At 40.2% G+C, this 17,146-nt stretch overlaps 1 protein-coding gene across 2 annotated transcripts; it reads right to left on the reverse strand.

Annotated features, from left to right (window-relative positions):
• Positions 1 to 3,339: 3,339 nt before the first annotated feature.
• Positions 3,340 to 16,131, reverse strand: dhrs7cb (dehydrogenase/reductase (SDR family) member 7Cb). Of its 2 annotated transcripts, none has more exons than XM_031873909.1 (7): positions 16,016 to 16,131; positions 14,573 to 14,729; positions 8,434 to 8,546; positions 6,257 to 6,449; positions 6,088 to 6,180; positions 5,049 to 5,210; positions 3,340 to 4,876 (listed from the first exon to the last, which is right to left on the reverse strand). In XM_031873909.1, the coding sequence occupies exons 2-7, from the start codon at positions 14,724 to 14,726 to the stop codon at positions 4,677 to 4,679; spliced, it is 915 nt and encodes a 304-aa protein (XP_031729769.1). In that variant the 5' UTR covers positions 14,727 to 14,729; positions 16,016 to 16,131; the 3' UTR covers positions 3,340 to 4,676. The 2 variants fall into 2 exon arrangements, with proteins under 2 accessions (XP_031729769.1, XP_031729768.1); XM_031873908.1 differs by having other exon boundaries at positions 6,257 to 6,464.
• Positions 16,132 to 17,146: the final 1,015 nt, after the last annotated feature.

Below are 17,146 nucleotides of genomic sequence, written 5' to 3' on the forward strand. Positions count from 1 at the left end.
GTTCAGTGTTTGGGCCACTGTAATTATTGAATCCTGCTTACGCCCTTGGTTGCCAGTAGGTGGCGCTATGACTATGAGTTAATATTGGCATGCAGAAGTCCTAAAGTCATGACAGTCATCAAAGCATGTCAAGTTTGGGACAGTTTTGACAAAGTACAGTCAAACCATATAAAATGGCTGCCACACCACATCCATGTCGATGAAACCTCAAGCTTTTAGTAACTTTGAATCAATAAGGTCTTTAGATTGTTCTGACCAAATTGATCTAATTAATTCCCTAGGAGGAGTTGTTAAAGTACAGCAGCTAGAAATGGCAAAACAACTTTGTAAGAAAGAAATTCATACAAAATTCAAAATGGCTGACTTCCGGTTGGGTTTAAAGCATGGACCCCAAAGACTTTTTACATGTGATAAATCTGCTTACCAAAACTTATACATCTAGGTGAAACATACTGCGAGGGCTGCATCGTCGAAATTTTGTAGGTGGCGCTATCAAGCCGACTTGCCACTCTGAAGCATTAATATAACATCAGATAAAAACATTCAGGATTTTGAATGTGTGACAATTTTGGTTATGTTTTGAGCATTTTTAGCCCCTCAAAAACACCTTAATTTTCAATGGCGAAGAATACGTCGTTACGGCAACGGCCTTTCACGAAACAACAAACTTTGAGTAACTTTTCATCACAAAGGTCTTTAGACTGTTTTGACCAAATTTGAAGTTGATTTGATCATTTCCCTAGGAGGAGTTCATTAAAGTACAGCGCCTGGAAATGGCAAAAAACGACACTAGAAATTCATACAAAATTCAAAATGGCTGACTTCTGCTTGGGTTTAGAGCATGGGCCCAAGCTACTTTATTTTAAGTCCAAATGTGATACATCTGCCAACCAAATTTGGTAAATCTATGTGAAACGTATTACGAGGGCTGCTTTGTCGAAATTTTGTAGGGGGTACTATCGAGCCAACTTGCCACTCTGAAGCATTACAACCATAATATTTAACTAAATTTTGGGCTTTAAATCTGTGTGCCAAGTTTGCTTATGTTTCGAGCACCTTAGTTTTTCATGGCGAAGACTGCATCGCCACGGCAACGGCGTTCGACAAAACATTAAAAGATTCATGAACTGACATTATGAACTTCTTACATTTGTGTGGAACTAATTTTTTGTTGATCCAATTCACCTCGTAAAAGAAACAAGCCAAAGTATAGAGACTTTAACTTCCTGTTACTAGTAGGTGACGCTATGACTATTATACATAATTGGCCCTTAGATGTCTTCAGGAATGGAGTCTCATCAAACATGTGAAATCTGGAAAAGATCTGATTATGTGGAGCCGAGTTACATCAGTTTATTCGTTCATGGCGAAGGATCTAAATTTGCCGAGCCGCCACGTCGCCGTCCTTTAACAAATTCTTACAATCTTCACAATGAAGCATTATCAAGGTATTAAGGTATTCTGACAACATTTTAGGGGGATCTGATTAATCTGTGAGGAGCAGGATGTCAAAGTACACAACCTATAACTTCCTGTTGCCACTAGGTGGCGCTCTAATTATGATTATAATTTGTCATATGGATGTGTTCCGGGTCAGGATGTTATAACATATGAGAAATTTGGAGTCGATTAGACAATGTATGGCCGAGTTACAACAACTTCCTGTTTCATGGCGAATGGTGTTTTTTTTGCCTCCACGCCACGGATACATAGTTCGATAACTTTTTGATCTTTGAGTAAATTTTCACTGCCAAGGTGTCAAGAGCATACTGACCAAATCTGAAGTCAATCGGGTTAAATCTCTAGGAGTCAAAACACGTAATAAAATAAAAAATGTCCGACTTCCTGTTTGGTTTCGTGAATAACTCCAAGTGGATTTTTTGTACGTCCCATCTTACATACAGCTAGGTGAAACCCAATGTTGAGGCTACTGAAAAGGGGGTGCTATTGAGCTAATGTTTCATAGCGCAGCTGGACACCCCAATCAGACTACAATTTTCGCCACGACTGCCTTGCGTGCCAAATTTCAAGATCTTACCAGTATCCCAAGCACCTCCTTTTCGCGATGAAAGACGCACGATAATAATAATAAACATTAGAAGAACAATAGGTCTTCCGCTCCGATTATGTCGGTGCTCGGGCCCTAATAATAAACATTTGAATTTCAATAGGTCCTACGCTACCAACTACGTTGGTGCTCGGGCCCAAATAAATATTTGAATTTCAATAGGTCCTATTCTACCGACTACGTCGGTGCTCGGGCCCTAATTAGAAGAACAATAGGTCCTCCGCTCCAACTACGTCGGTACTCGGGCCCTAAATACACAGCAAATTATTTACATTTGTAATTCGCATTATTGGGTGGAATGTCTTAATACAAAGCTGAATTATATTGAAAGTAATATTAAATTAACAATAAAATACATAGATATGCAAAAGTAATTATTTTTCTTATTCTTTTTCATGCTTGACTGAGTAACCTTGATGTTGTTGGGGCTAAATGGGCCGAACCAGCCATTTCTATTCACTTGTGCCTCAGGCCAGCTATGTTTACAATAACTATTTATTTGCAATATAATTGAGACCAATTACAAAAATAGAAACAGAGTTTGATGTAATTTTTTGAGGGAAGTTATTTTTGGTATAGTTGTGGTAATTAAGGAGCCTCCATTATTGCTGATTTTGGGCACACTTATAGTTTCAACAGTTTCAACACAGGGCAGAATACAAATATCCCCAGCTACAACAGATGGACAAAGAGAACCCCACTGTGCAGACATTACCTTAACTGGAGCAATAACGTCCACTATCAAACGATATTTTAATATAAGAGCTAGCCCCTTTGATGTTGTATATGAAGGCCTAGGGAATCATTACGATGGCCTCTGCATAACCTCCATAAGTCAGGTTAGTGTCAATAAACTGAGCTTTAAAAATTGATAAGGGCGATCACCTCACTCATGGAAAGGCCATTTCTGAGTTGTCCCTGTGAGGTGATTCTCATATAGAAGTCATGCCTTGCATTCAGGATGAATATTGCTTAGGGACAGTCATCTTCGCTGTGTTTGGGCTTCATCAACATATTGCTCACCACAGAGCCCAGATAGATGATTGAGAAAAAGCTATTAGGCTTAGATCATTCTCAGATATTACTGCACACCTCGATGCATTTCTGTTTGATTTACCTTTAGGCATAGAGGAATCTGACAATTTCAGATTCGTGCATGCGATGAAACATACATGATCAGGCAGTGCTGTGTGACACATGTAAAAGTGTCAAATCAAAATGCCAATTTGCAGAATCCAGCTGAGTGTTTCAAAGAAATCCCTGTTGTTTGACAGGTGGAAATGTCTTAAAGCTACATTTATTAATGTGAACATTGCAGAGACATTGCTGTCCGCCAGTCCCGGAGACAAAGGATGTTGAATTCCCCAGAGGACAGTGACCTGGAGGACAGATTCACGTATACCAGCTGGACTTCACGATGATGCCCCCCACCACCACACACACACACACACACACACACACACACACACAATGTACAAAGGGATCGGCCCCTTTGTATTTACACCCCATTTATACGGCGTCCTTTTGTCACAGAGTTCTGACATAATGTGTCACATGAATCAACCAAATGGTATGTTATTCATGAAGTAATCACCAAATACTCAGAGCACATGGACCAACATTGATCCCACCAATGTAATGTAATCCTTCCAGGATAATACCAGGCAGCAGCTCTTGTCCTGCAACCCTGAAGTGATGAGTGCAATAAATCTATGAGTGATATGTAAATGGAGTATTGCATCTGTTTGAATGTCATAGCTGCCTGAAGGTCTTTCATATACAGCATTTGTTGTAGAGAAATAATTAATTTCTAGAACGCTTTAATTTTTTCCTTCCATTGCAATGCACAAGCAATTAAACGAGCAGGAGTTCATCATTTCATGTCTTTTCATCAGTTATTTTCAACATGATATTGTTGACAAATTAGGAGAGTTAATTGATATTTCAAAACAGAAGATATGGTGACACTTTAACCCACATTAACAATTGATTGTGAGAGAAGGTCTCTTCAGCGTCATGAGTCAGACAGTATCAATGACAATATGTGGCTGCCACCTAGAGGACATACAGAGAAAGACATTCCCAATTGAAATCAGCTACAGCTTTACCTGAGTGTGTGTTAAACACATATTAAACATAGAATACTGGATCTATACATTCAAATGGAAGTTTAGATTGTCTTTTTGAAAAATAATTCAGATTCAGATTGGTGAAGAGAGTACATTTTACAAATAGTTATTTAGTTACTTATAGGATTCAAATCCATATGGCCTGCTTAGCTTACATAAATGAAACATGGAAATGTCAGACTGCACCATTCACAATAAAAAAATATATAGAAACGTCACAGTATATAAACATGTAAGATCACAAATATTATGAAAACAGGGTTTGATTTTATGAAAGTCTGAAGGATTATAACTAAACTAAACGACCACAAAGTAATTGCCATATGATGAACCTGAAGCAAGGGGCCGGGGCCCCTAGGGGTAGTTGCCTGCTTTGCCAAGTGGTGATGCAGCTGTGTGCCAAGCACATACTATTACATATCTACCATTTCCAAACAATCTTTACTTCACATCTCTTTTCAGATTTTCTCCGACCGCATCTACTCATCCAGGACCGAGTCCTTCACTTCAGCAGCCAGCACAGCAAAGAGGAATGAGGGGAGGAGGAAGCGGAGGTAGAGGGCCACCCTGGGGATGGGGTGGGCCAGCATAACCTCCTTCCTCTTCCTGTTCACCGTTTGCATAATCTCATTGGCAAGGACTGACGGGCTTACACCATGGATCAACTGGCTGGTGATAACTGTGTAAGAACACACATATTTACATTAATCCACATACTGTATAAAAAGGTTATTCCAAAGATTTGAAAATATACCTCACACCTATCTATTTTCTACAAACTGAAAGATTGATGAATGATTCCTCATTACCATCAACCTGTCAATCACTTCCATACTGGCTCTTTTACTTACATGCAGCCAGGATGTTTGGTTTAGGGGCGGGCCCCTCCGCTAGCGGTGAGTCGGAGGCATTGATAAAAGTATGACTGATGGTGCTGACGACTATCCCATACTCCTCCACTTCAGCCCGGAGGCAGTCGAAGAAGGCCTGCACCGCATGCTTTGATGCAGCATCTAACAGGTGTTGTCACACACACACACACACACACACACACACACACACACACACACACACACAGAAGAGGTGTAATACGGTTGTAAAGAAGTCTCATTCCAGTTATTACAGGGGACATTCTTTAATTGTTTTCTGTCCTGTCACAGCTCACAGAAAGACTTCTATTGCATCACAATGTGAGAACACATCTACATGTTTGAAACCTCTTACAATGTTGAGTTCAGAGAGTTGTTTATCTTGTTTAGTCCACCCTCAATGATATGCATTGAGTGGACAACATAATAGAAACACCTGTCAGTAAAACACAATACAGTTCAACAGCATCACAAACTACATCCTCCAATATGACCATTCAGTCAACACCTCTATAAATCAGTTTTAACAAAAACAGAACATATAGACAAGGGGTGTCAAACTCAAGACCCGCGGGCCAAATCCAGCCCGCCACGTCATTTTATGTGGCCCGCGAATCCACCAGCAAAACAAACAAAAATAATAATAATTAAAAGTTAGACTTGATAATAAAAATATCCCCAAAGCCGAAATTATGAGATAGAAAGTTGAAGTTGTGAGAAAGAAAGTCAAAATTATGAGATACTTAAACACACAGTCATAGAAGCAGCTCTTGCATTTACAACCGGTCCTTTGAGTGCAACCGTGATGCTGATGTGGCCCAGAGTGAAAATGAGTTTGACACCCCTGATATAGACTATAATGTAGCAGTAGTTCTACTTGAGTAAAGTTTTGGCTACTCTACCCTCACTCTACCCTAATGGCTAGCAACCATAAGAGGAGAGAGTGTACATTTTTGTATGTGATTACAGTGAACAAACCCTTTCATTGAGAAAAGCTAAGAGACTTTTGTAGGCAACTCACATGAACTTCTGAATGGGACAGCCAGTCTTCCCTGGATGCTATTAATCAGCACAATATGCCCCGATCTTCTTGAGATCATTGTTGGAAGAACACCTGCCAGATTATTTGGACATATTAGCATTTAGATAAAAACCAACATCAGATAAATAGTAGTGGTAGTCCAGCCCACCTTTGGCCAGAGTGCTGGGGCCGAAGTAGTTAATGTCCATGACGTTTCTGTCCAGTTCTAGGGAGACACTTTGCACCGGGGACTTCAGCTTCATGCTACTGTTGCAGATCAACACATCCACACAGCCGTAACACTCCAACACCTCAGCCACCACGTCCTCCATACCCATATCGCTGAAGTCCAGTATCACCAGCTTTGGGGCAAATGTCTAGTGAGACCCAAGACTGTATTAGCTTGCTATACTAATATGTTGTGTTCTTCAAGCATCAATCTGAGTGGTGTGTTGCTGCCGTCATGACAAAAAATACATGCTTAGTTTTTTGTTAGAATGAGAGTATTGTAAGGAAGTTGAAGGAGGCGGAATGGGGGAAAGTAATTTTTGCTGTAACAATACAGTTGTTTTCAGGTTATATCAAGATATGTTCATGCGTTAATGACATTTATTTCTCTCAACTAAATACAAAATTATTCCACTTTCAAGGAATAGTCCTACATTTTGAGAAATATGTTTTCTTGCTGAGAGTTAGATGAGAACATCGATACGGTGTTCCATAGCTCTAATAATTTTTTCCCAAAACGTCAAACTACCCCTTTGAAAAACAACAAATGAATAATCTCATATTATTGATCATTTCATTGTTTGAATTGCTTTGACTTTGTGCAGAATCTCTTGGTTTATTGTTTAGCTTTACAATATTATTATGTTGAATTGAACCTGTTTGGATTTTCCAGATTAGCCTCACAGATTAGTCCATCACAATCAGGGACAAAGTGAAACGGTTTTCATAAATATATTTCTATCCACATTAAAAACAATTTTGTCTGTCAGCATATTTGATGTTGTTAACATTTTGACACAACCTTCAAATTATGACTTTAGTGATAATGTCACCATGTCTTATCGAAGCATAATATAAAGCTTTATCATGTAAACCAGTCATTGTAAATTGGTCTTGCCAATGAAGGACACAGTTTCTCATTACAAAAATATACAGTGGATTCTTTTTATACATCATAGCAACTTCTCGTGCTCTAATAAGGCAGGTTTTTTTTAATTCTGGGCGCTCTGGTGGCCTAGGGCAGTAATTCTCGACCTATGGGTCGCAGGAGATTTTATTTGGGTTGCCAAATAAATTTGAAGAATTTATTCCATAGTTTTTTGTCTAACATTTCTATCTACAGTACACCTTTGAGCCACATGAGGGAGCCTGAATGTTCGCATTGTTCTGATAATTGTAGCCCACTTAAAACATTGAATCTAATATATATGATATGAAAGGTTGGTATACATTCTGTTTGTTTAACTGATGAGAGAAAATGAAAAGAATGAGTCTGTTATAAGGTATTTAACATGTGTATATGTTTTCAATAACACATGCATAAAACGAAGATGTGATTTATCAAACATATCTCTTTGAAATGGTTGGTTTAACTGTTTTATTAATAAAAAAAAAACAAATGTGCCATTATAATATCGAAATAGCTTAGCTTATATAAAAAGACCTCACAGACATATTTTGTCATGGCGGTAGTAACCTCAAGCACATTTACTGTGGATGCTGCAATGGGAACAGCACAGGCAAGTAAACTATGACCTGCAGTCAATGATCATCCACAGGGAAACAATCTCAACAGTAACCAGATATGGATTTAATTTGTGTCATCGACAGCTCAAACATCAATGGCCATGAGTTCATATATTTGCTAATTAGATGATATTGTTATCTATGTATATGTTTTTTTTTCCATATAGACACATCTGCTCCGTCCTGTGTATAGAAGACAGTGTGCTGTCAGACAGGATATCCTCCTATTGTATTGACAAAAGGAGGAAGTTGTGAGGTTGAAGGTGGCGACAGAGCAGAGGATTATGACAAAAACAAGGACAGGACTATTCTTGCCTAAAACTGTAAACCCACCATGTCATGTCAGTGTCCTGTGTTAAGTCTTAAAGTGTCCAGTGTATATTCATATAAACAGGAGATACAGTAGTAGTGTTTACTGAAGCAGCAATAGTGAAAGATTTGTTTCTCAGCTGTTTGCCAAAAAGATGACACAGCACAAAAAAAGAGTAATGGATTTACTTTAGAAGGGTTTACTCAGTCTGGCATGTCAACGATGTTTCAAACTGAAATAAATGCCAGCGTGTTCCATTTTTACTTGTTTCCTTTCCTCACCTCTCTGGGGTCAGCATCATCAGTCAGATAGTTATACAGAGACTCCAGTTTATCCCAGCTAGTCCCACACAGGATAAGCCTGGCACCGCCTTTATGGAAGAGATGGGCACACTCTGAACAGAAAGAAAAAAGAACTCATTTAAAGGAATAGTTTTTTTACTTTAAGAGCTAGATAAGAAGATTGATACCACTGTCATATCTGTATGCAAAATATGAAGCTTAGCTAAACATATAGACTAAAAACATGTAGTTATATGTCAGACTAGTTCTTGGGAGGCAGCATTGACTTCCTGCAGTCTTGTTGTCACAGTGACTGCTTCTGAGCAGGAAGTTATGGCACATAACTGATAGGCATTGCTAGGCAACCAGCCACGACTCCAGAAAATCACTGCTTCCATCTAAGAAATAACGGCATCGGCATGTAAACACCTCAAATTGTTGTTTTTACACTGCTGTCTCTGGTTTAGCTTTTTTTTTTTCTTAGAATATAGTTAAGACATTTGATTACACTTATATTATTAAGACAGATGGCTGAGGCTTCCCATCCCTCTTTTTACTTTTTTACACAATAGAACAGTCCCTGACATACAACCTCCAAAAAAACAATTGAAAAAAATGAGCATGATCAAGTTAATAACAGTACTTCTAGTTTGGCTATTAGTGAGTACCTGTCTATTAATCATTTATTTTACTTAATTTTATTATTTCATCCATTGAACTGTTGTATTTATTTTACCTTACTTTGTCTTGCTTTTATTGGGCCTCACTGTTTTATTTGCTTTTGCTTTGCTTTGTCTGTCAAAGCACTTTGTAAACTCTGTTTTTAAAGGTGCTATATAAATAAAGTTATTATTATTATGAAGAACTCAAACTTGGAGAGAGCTAAATCAAAAGGTGGACAGATCTACCTAATTTTTTAAATTTTAATATTGGGCAGCTAATATTGCCAAACATACTGGATCACTACATTGGCAGGTATAGAAAAGGGCAAACATGGAGTTTAAGGCCACGTCCACAATACTCCATTTCCATTTGAAAACGCATATGTTTTGCTACGTTTACACTGGGCGTCCACACTACGCCGGCATTTTCGAGCACCAAAAACGGAGGAGTTTGAAAACGCTCCCGAGGACGGATAAGTTTGAAAACGCCGGGGTTACATATTCATGTGGACGGTCGAAAACGGATAAGTTTGGAAACGATGACACCCACACCCACGTTCACTACTTGATTGGTTCTTAGCAGTCATGATGTGTCCTTCCCTGATGCGTTACACTCCTATCACGTGACCGTTTACCCCAAGTCATAAACAACAACATTGATTACCGATCGACTACTAGGTTAATTTAACATGGACAACTGATTACAGGCGATGCTGACCTTGTTGTCTTTAATAGCAGCTGTTGTTCAGTTAAAGTCTGCCTTTTTTGCGGAGGAAGCAGCTGTTATTGGAGCGATTAGTGAGCGACGTAATCAGCCCTAAGGAGCGGCCGTCTGAAGTCAGGGTTAGTGGCTTTAGGGAGGGTGATGGACACAAAACGGAGGACTTTCCTGTCCTTATTAATATTTATTTTGTTCTGCACAACTATTGTGAAGTCCGCAGATAAAATGTAAAGGAACAAAAGCAGTAATTGCTCTCTAATAGGACAGAGACTTCAGCCACCAGCAGAGCTATGAGTGAGAACAGACAACAACGAAACCGAGAGGGAACGAGTGAGAGACGTGTGTTGACCACATTTATTGACCCATAATCTAGTAAACTTTTATGTGTAAGTGTTGATTTTAAAGTAAATTTGATGTGAGAGAGAGACCAAAACCTGCAACACTGTAACTAAGTCTGAAAAATAAAACTTCTAAGACTTTCCACTAAATGAGTCTGTTTAAGTTTATAGAGGAAGATTTTAGAGAAGATCTTAAGTATCAAACACGACCTTTCATTATTAAAGACTACTTTATTACTCTGTCGTATTTTTTTAACTAAGCAACCGATCTACTTCCTGTTTACATCGACACCCACCCGCATGCCCAGTGTACGTGAATAGTCACGTGATATTCGTTTTCAGGCGTTTTAGTGTGAAAGGAGATCATCTCTAAAACGATATTGAAACGCTGTGTGGACGGAGATCGTTTTTGTTTTAAAACGAAAACGGAGTAGTGTGGACATGGCCTAAGTCAACTCTTTCTATTTCTCCATTTCATTTTTGACAGCCCTTCCTCGAAACAGCAAAACCCATATTTTAAACTCAAATTTAGTTTACAAAAGTCAGTTATAATATAGGGAGAGTTTAGAAAACCTTTTGGTCTTAATAACATAAACAGATTTTTTCAAAAATGTTTAGCCATTGATTTACACCATCTCAACTAGAATTGGTTTTGGTGCAGATGTTTTTTGGTTTTTTTTGAAGACCTTTTTAATGATGAAATCTTTGTATCATACACATCTCTGTGCCAGGACCACAGTTTGCAAAGTCTCTTTACTTTAGATATATCTTCAGGTCTGCTGCTTTGCCTCTCAATATTTTTCATGCTATCCCAAAAGACCAAATATAGTTCTCAATGTTATCCCTTATAAGGATGCAATCTTATATAACTGATAAAACCACAGCTTCCTGGGAAATGGATATTAAATAAACTATTCCGCAAGAAGTTTGGGAAGATTTCGTTTCACATATACACTCCTCTTCTTTCTGTATTCGACATAGTCTTATAAATGTCAGTCTCTATCCAATTTTTGGACTTCTGTTTTTAATTCCCTATATTTTTTATATCTTTGTAATTCCACTTTTGTATTGTAACTGTCAACCCTAATGATGGTCACCTTGAAAGAGGGTGGGGGGTTTAACCTGTGTCATGTCTATGAAAGCATTCAGATTTCTGTGTTGTTGGGATGGAAAACATAAATAAAGTTGTAACATATGAAGCTATTGCCACAAACATGCAGTTCAAAGCAACATATACTGAATTAAGTCAGTATACATTACTTGTAGTCATGGCTACAATACAATAATCATCAAATGACACAATCCAAGATCTGAATCACCACAAGTCGATTGTTCCTTAGCCCCAGAAGGATTACCAGTCTAGTGACTAGTAATAAATCCCTCCTCATATACGACCATATTCTGGACAAAGGGCTTGACTTCATGTGCCTAACAGAAACCTGGCATAAACCAGGGGGCTACTCCGTGCTTAATGAAGCATGCCCCCCTGGCTATAAGTACATGGAGAAAGCCCGCAGCTCTGGTCGTGGTGATGGACTAACCATCATGCACCGGGCTGAACTAAAACTGTCTCCTCTGCCAATGCCTGATCTTTCCTCTATGGAATGCCTGGCCTTCAAATGCAAACCTCCATACTCCATGACAGTGCTTCTCATATACCGTCCTCCGAAACCAAACCCATCTTTTCTACCTGAGATAAGTGATCTGCTTACCTCACTCTGCACTATGTCAACTAACATTGTCATTGTTGGTGATTTAAATATCCATGTCGACAACCCCTCCTGTCAGTTTGCAGCAGATTTCCTGAGTGTCCTTGAGTGTCTTGGCCTGCAGCATCATGTTGAGGTTCCTACTCACACCAAGGGGCACACTCTGGATTTGGTTATCACTGACTCTGCTTCCATCAGTAACCTACAGGTTTATGATCTTGGTGTGTCCGACCACAAGGTGGCCTTGACTTTTGTGCTGCCTACTACTAGACCTAAACGTCAAATGTCTTTCCGGAACTGGAAAAGCATTGACTCAGCCACAATAACCACGGATCTCCAGCTCATCACCTGCCCAGCCTCTGCATCAATGGATGAATTAGTGGAACTCTATAATACATCCCTGAGCAGTGTTTTTGATCTCCATGCCCCTGTCAAGTCACGTGAGGTCAATTTCTCACGCTCCGCTCCATGGTTCACATATGAGCTGCGGAAAATAAAAACAGCTGGGCGTGTTCTGGAACGACGCTGTAGACACTCTGGGCTCACTGTCCATAAACAGGCTTTCCGTGATCATCAACGGGCCTACTCCAACTCCCTTAATAAAGATGCTCGCTCACAGTACTATTCCAGCTTAATCAATAAAAACCCTGGCAACTCTAAACAGCTTTTTTCAACCATAAACCATCTCCTGAAGCCACAACCATCCTCTTCAACTGAGGCTACAGAGGAGTAATGCAACAGCTTCATTTACTTTTTTAGATCCAAGGTCAACAACATTCACTCTCTGATGTCCAGCTCTCCATCTATGCTTCCCTCTGGCACCAACACCTTATCTGCGAGTGTGCTGTCTCCACTACATCTCGCTGAGGTTCAGGAGAGCCATGTTGAGGAAATCCTCAGAAAAATGAAATCCTGTACCTGTACCCTGGACTCCATTCATACTGCTCTGCTCAAATCACATATCCCCACTCTCAGTCCTTTGATCACCAAAGTTGTTAACCTTTCCCTTCATTCTGGCTGTGTCCCACCTGCACTCAAGGTTGCTGTCATCTGTCCCCTTCTCAAGAAGCCCACCCTGGACCCGGAGGTTCTAGCCAACTACAGGCCTATCTCCAACCTCGCCTTCCTGTCCAAAGTGTTAGAGAAGGTAGTTGCTTCTCAACTTCAGGACCACCTCAAACACAACAAATTTCAGTCAGGATTTCGTTCAGGCCACAGCACTCAAACAGCTTTGCTCAGGGTGACGAATGACCTGCTGATGACAGCCAATGCAGGATCACCCTCACTCCTCATCCTCCTGGACCTGACTGCTGCATTTGACACAGTGGATCACACTATCCTCCTAGAGCGCCTCCACACCACCATTGGACTATCAGACTCTGCACTCAAGTGGTTTCAGTCCTACCTTTCAGGCAGAACTGAATATGTCTCACTGGGAAGATGCAAGTCCAGATTGCTCCCTGTCTCCTGTGGTGTTCCGCAAGGGTCAGTCCTCGGCCCCATCCTCTTCATTATTTACATGCTCCCCCTCGGTCATGTCATCAGCAGACATAGGATGTTTTTCCACTGTTATGCTGACGATACACAGCTCTACATCAAAACTGCCCCACGCCCCTCTGCAGCCATGTCATGTCTCACCTCCTGTCTTGGGGAGATAAAGGCGTGGATGAGCAACAACTTTCTCCAGTTAAACAGTAGCAAAACCGAAGCCCTCCTTGTTGGCACTCCACACCAGGTTCAGTCATCCTCCATAACTCATCTCACCTTCGACGGCCAGGTCATCCCCCTCTCCTCCACAGTGACTAATCTGGGAGTTAGGTTTGACCCTTACCTGACCTTTAATGACCATATAAAACACCTGTGCAAAACCTCGTTTTATCATCTCAAAAACATCTCCAAACTCCGCCCCACTTTAACCCTGTCAGATGCAGAGAAGCTCGTCCACGCCTTTATCTCCTCAAGACTGGACTACTGTAACTCACTCTTCACTGGGATCACTGCCAAGAACATCCAGAAGCTGCAATACATTCAAAACAGCGCTGCCAGGATCCTGATGAGAGTTCGGAAGTATGAGCACATAACACCCATTCTGCACTCACTACACTGGCTCCCTGTCTCATTCCGGATTGACTACAAAGTCCTACTACTCACACATAAATGCATAAATGGACACGCACTTCCCTACCTACAAGACTTCATCACACCCCAAATCTCCATCCGCACCCTCAGATCTTCAAACAGCTCGCTCCTCCGGGTCCCCAACACCAATCTCCGCACCATGAGCCACCGGGCCTTTGGCTCGGCAGCTCCACGCCTATGGAACAGTCTCCCTGACCACCTAAGGGCAACACAGACACTGGTCTCTTTTAAAACTGGCCTAAAAACCTTTCTATTCAGGAAGGCATTTCTGACCTAAATCACTGTCAGTTATTTCTTTTGGGTTTCTGTTCATTCACTGTTTTTTTATGCTTACTACTTCTTTTATTATAGTTTGTTTTAACTATGTTTTTTACGATGTTTTTACTATGTACTGGCTCTGTGGCACTCTGAGATTTTTTAAAATGAAAAGTGCGTTACAAATAAAATGCATTATTATTATTATTATAGTGAAATTTCATGGACTTTGCATCTGAGACATCCTGCTGACGAAAATAAAATCTCCATGGCAAAGAAATTACGTTAAATATTACAAAACACAAGTGGATTTACCTGTTCCCACCCCAGACACAGCATCAGTGATCACCATTACTTTGTTCCGCACTAAGGACTTGGACATGAACTGCATGACTTCATTGTAGATGTAGTATAACCCCGCTGCCACGACAATCAGCAGGGGCAACACCATCACAGAGGGCAGGGCCATGTTCTGTAGAGAGGGCACAGGATCAGTGCAGGCAACAGCTACACACCTACTAACCTGCATTAGAAGAGCCAGCAGTCTGTGCTGACAGGACAACTGGGATCAGGTTTATGGTCTCCTAAGGTGAGCTCATTTGTGGTGTAAACTAATACAGTGTCAGTAACAAAAAAAGTAAATGCAGAACACATCTCAATGATCTAAGGAGCTCAAAATCCATCCTATAAATGTGTTTCTAAATCTATAACTCCTCTTTTGCATTTGGTATTGATTCAATTGTGAAAACCAATAATGGATGATGGGCTTTATGTATCAGGACTCACCTTACCAGTGTACTATAGGAGAACACTAACTGTTGCTAATGATCTGTCTGAAGCAATCATGAGTAGGACAGTAACCTTCATCAATCTGTTTTAACAATATCAAAGAAGTAAACCTCAGGCTAAAAAATGTGATACACTATCTGTATTGTGTGTCTCTTCCTGTCTACACTGGGAGGAGGGAAATCTTAGTAGAACACAGGTAAACTTTCAACCTATAACTACTGAAATGGTATTTAAAGCAGCTGACATTTGGGGAAATAGTCTTATTTGCTGTCCTGGCTAGAGTTAGATAAGCAATTAAGAATGGTATTGATCTTCTCTTCTACAGTTACTCTTGGCAAGAAAGTGGATAAGCATTTGACAAACTATTACTCTAAATTGGACAACATGCTACAGTCAGATAAATGTAAATTACTACATAGCCCAGAGTCATTAGTACTGTACAATGTAAAGATACTTGCAGACCAATGTATCTGATCTATACACTATGTGTACCTGTATTTATGTTGACTGTGACAAAATATTGCTTCCTGCTCTGGATGTGTTCAGCCCCTTGAGGGAAGAATTGGCATTTGCTGGCCTTGTGAACGCACTTGTAAAATGAGTTTGGGGAGAACAGCTAAATATATTCTGGTCAAGCTGCCACCACAGAATGCCGTGCACTATGTCACCTCCAGGATATTGTCACAGGATACCCCAGGGGGGGCAATTCAAGAGGCTCACATTTACAAGCAATGGATGACCTTACTTGCCCTGCTTTACTTGGGAAAATAAATTCAAATAAGCCCTAATCCACATTAAAACTTGTATATATGACTCCTGAGACCCAGTTCCCAGCTCAGCCCCTCACCTGACACAAGATTGGATCCTAGTGGGTTAGTCAGTTTGCACAGGGAGTGAACGTATATATCAACCACACAACAGACGCACACACACAGATTACGTAATCTGTGTTATTCTAGGTTCACTTACAGCACGAACAGGGAGCTAATCCGACTGGCTTGTTTTTTCCGGATTTAGTTAGGGAACAGAAGCCCTTCTCCCTCTACGTCCCTCGTCCATTCACACAGCTCAGTTCCTCTGTCTGTCTGTCCTGTTGCTGTCCACTGGAACCTGCTGCTTATAATAGCCTCTCCTTCAGTTAGCCCTTAATACACACATATGTGGTATCTGAGGCATGTCCCCTTGTTGCCAGCATGAAGGGATGGACGAAAAGTGAGAGTCTCAGTTGTGTTAAGGGGCAAGTCTTGTGCTGCTGTTTTAGTTCGTAATGTTTTCCAACTCAAGAATGATTCTCTTTTCAATAAATATTGAATGCAGAAATCACTTGATTTAAGCACTTTCCTAGGTGAGATTACACCTTTAAGGCTGCAATACTTAGACTTTATTTGTCTGACTCAGTATTTATTCTAATTGGTTGGGTTATTCTAGAATAACTAAATACTGTACATAAGGGGCAATGCGATGCTCCTCCCCCACCTCCAACCCCTACATGCCGTGCCCTTGCTTAGACCATCTATCAACTCGGCCTTCATCTTGATCTCATCTACACACCTGTAAAGTTTTGCGACAGTTGTGACAGACAGACGGACTGACAGATATAAACACCTGGCAAATACTAGTACCTCTTCTATGGTAGTTCCTGCTAGTAGTTGTCTCCAGGACTAAATTTACTCACACACAGATAAGGTGAAAATGATACCAGCAACTGATCAACACTGTACTTTTTACTCCACTACATTTATCTGTTATAGTAAAGCCGATTAAGATTTTACATACAAAATATATGATTATGTTGGCATTGTCATCGTTTTTTAACAAATATATGAAATAGTTAGCATTAACTCCTCCTAAACCAGCTGTGGGACACACTACTCATGACTACACATAATTATGTAGTAATGAAAAGCATGCATTTATGCATAATAAATAGGCTACTTTGACTTGTAAAATACTTCAAGCACATTTAGCTGTTAAAACGTCTACAATTACCATTTTGAATGCACCACTTCTTCTGGCGGACTGTTACTTGTTATTAGTTTTTCAGCTCGTATTGTTTATTTTACGTTACATTTAACAGATTATCTAATCAAGGTCCACAAT

Source organism: Anarrhichthys ocellatus, unplaced genomic scaffold (assembly GCF_004355925.1).
Source record: "Anarrhichthys ocellatus isolate YVR2014 unplaced genomic scaffold, GSC_Weel_1.0 scaffold76, whole genome shotgun sequence".
In the NCBI taxonomy this organism is placed as follows: domain Eukaryota; kingdom Metazoa; phylum Chordata; class Actinopteri; order Perciformes; family Anarhichadidae; genus Anarrhichthys; species Anarrhichthys ocellatus.

Excerpts from the sequence above, each read along its gene's own strand:
- dhrs7cb (XM_031873908.1), bottom strand. The coding sequence starts at position 14,726 with ATGGCCCTGCCCTCTGTGATGGTGTTGCCCCTGCTGATTGTCGTGGCA. Across the intron at positions 5,211-6,087 it reads TGTCCCATTCAGAAGTTCAT|ATGCTGCATCAAAGCATGCG; the intron begins GTGAGTTGCCTA and ends AACACCTGTTAG. Across the intron at positions 4,877-5,048 it reads ACCAAACATCCTGGCTGCAT|TTATCACCAGCCAGTTGATC; the intron begins GTAAGTAAAAGA and ends GTTCTTACACAG.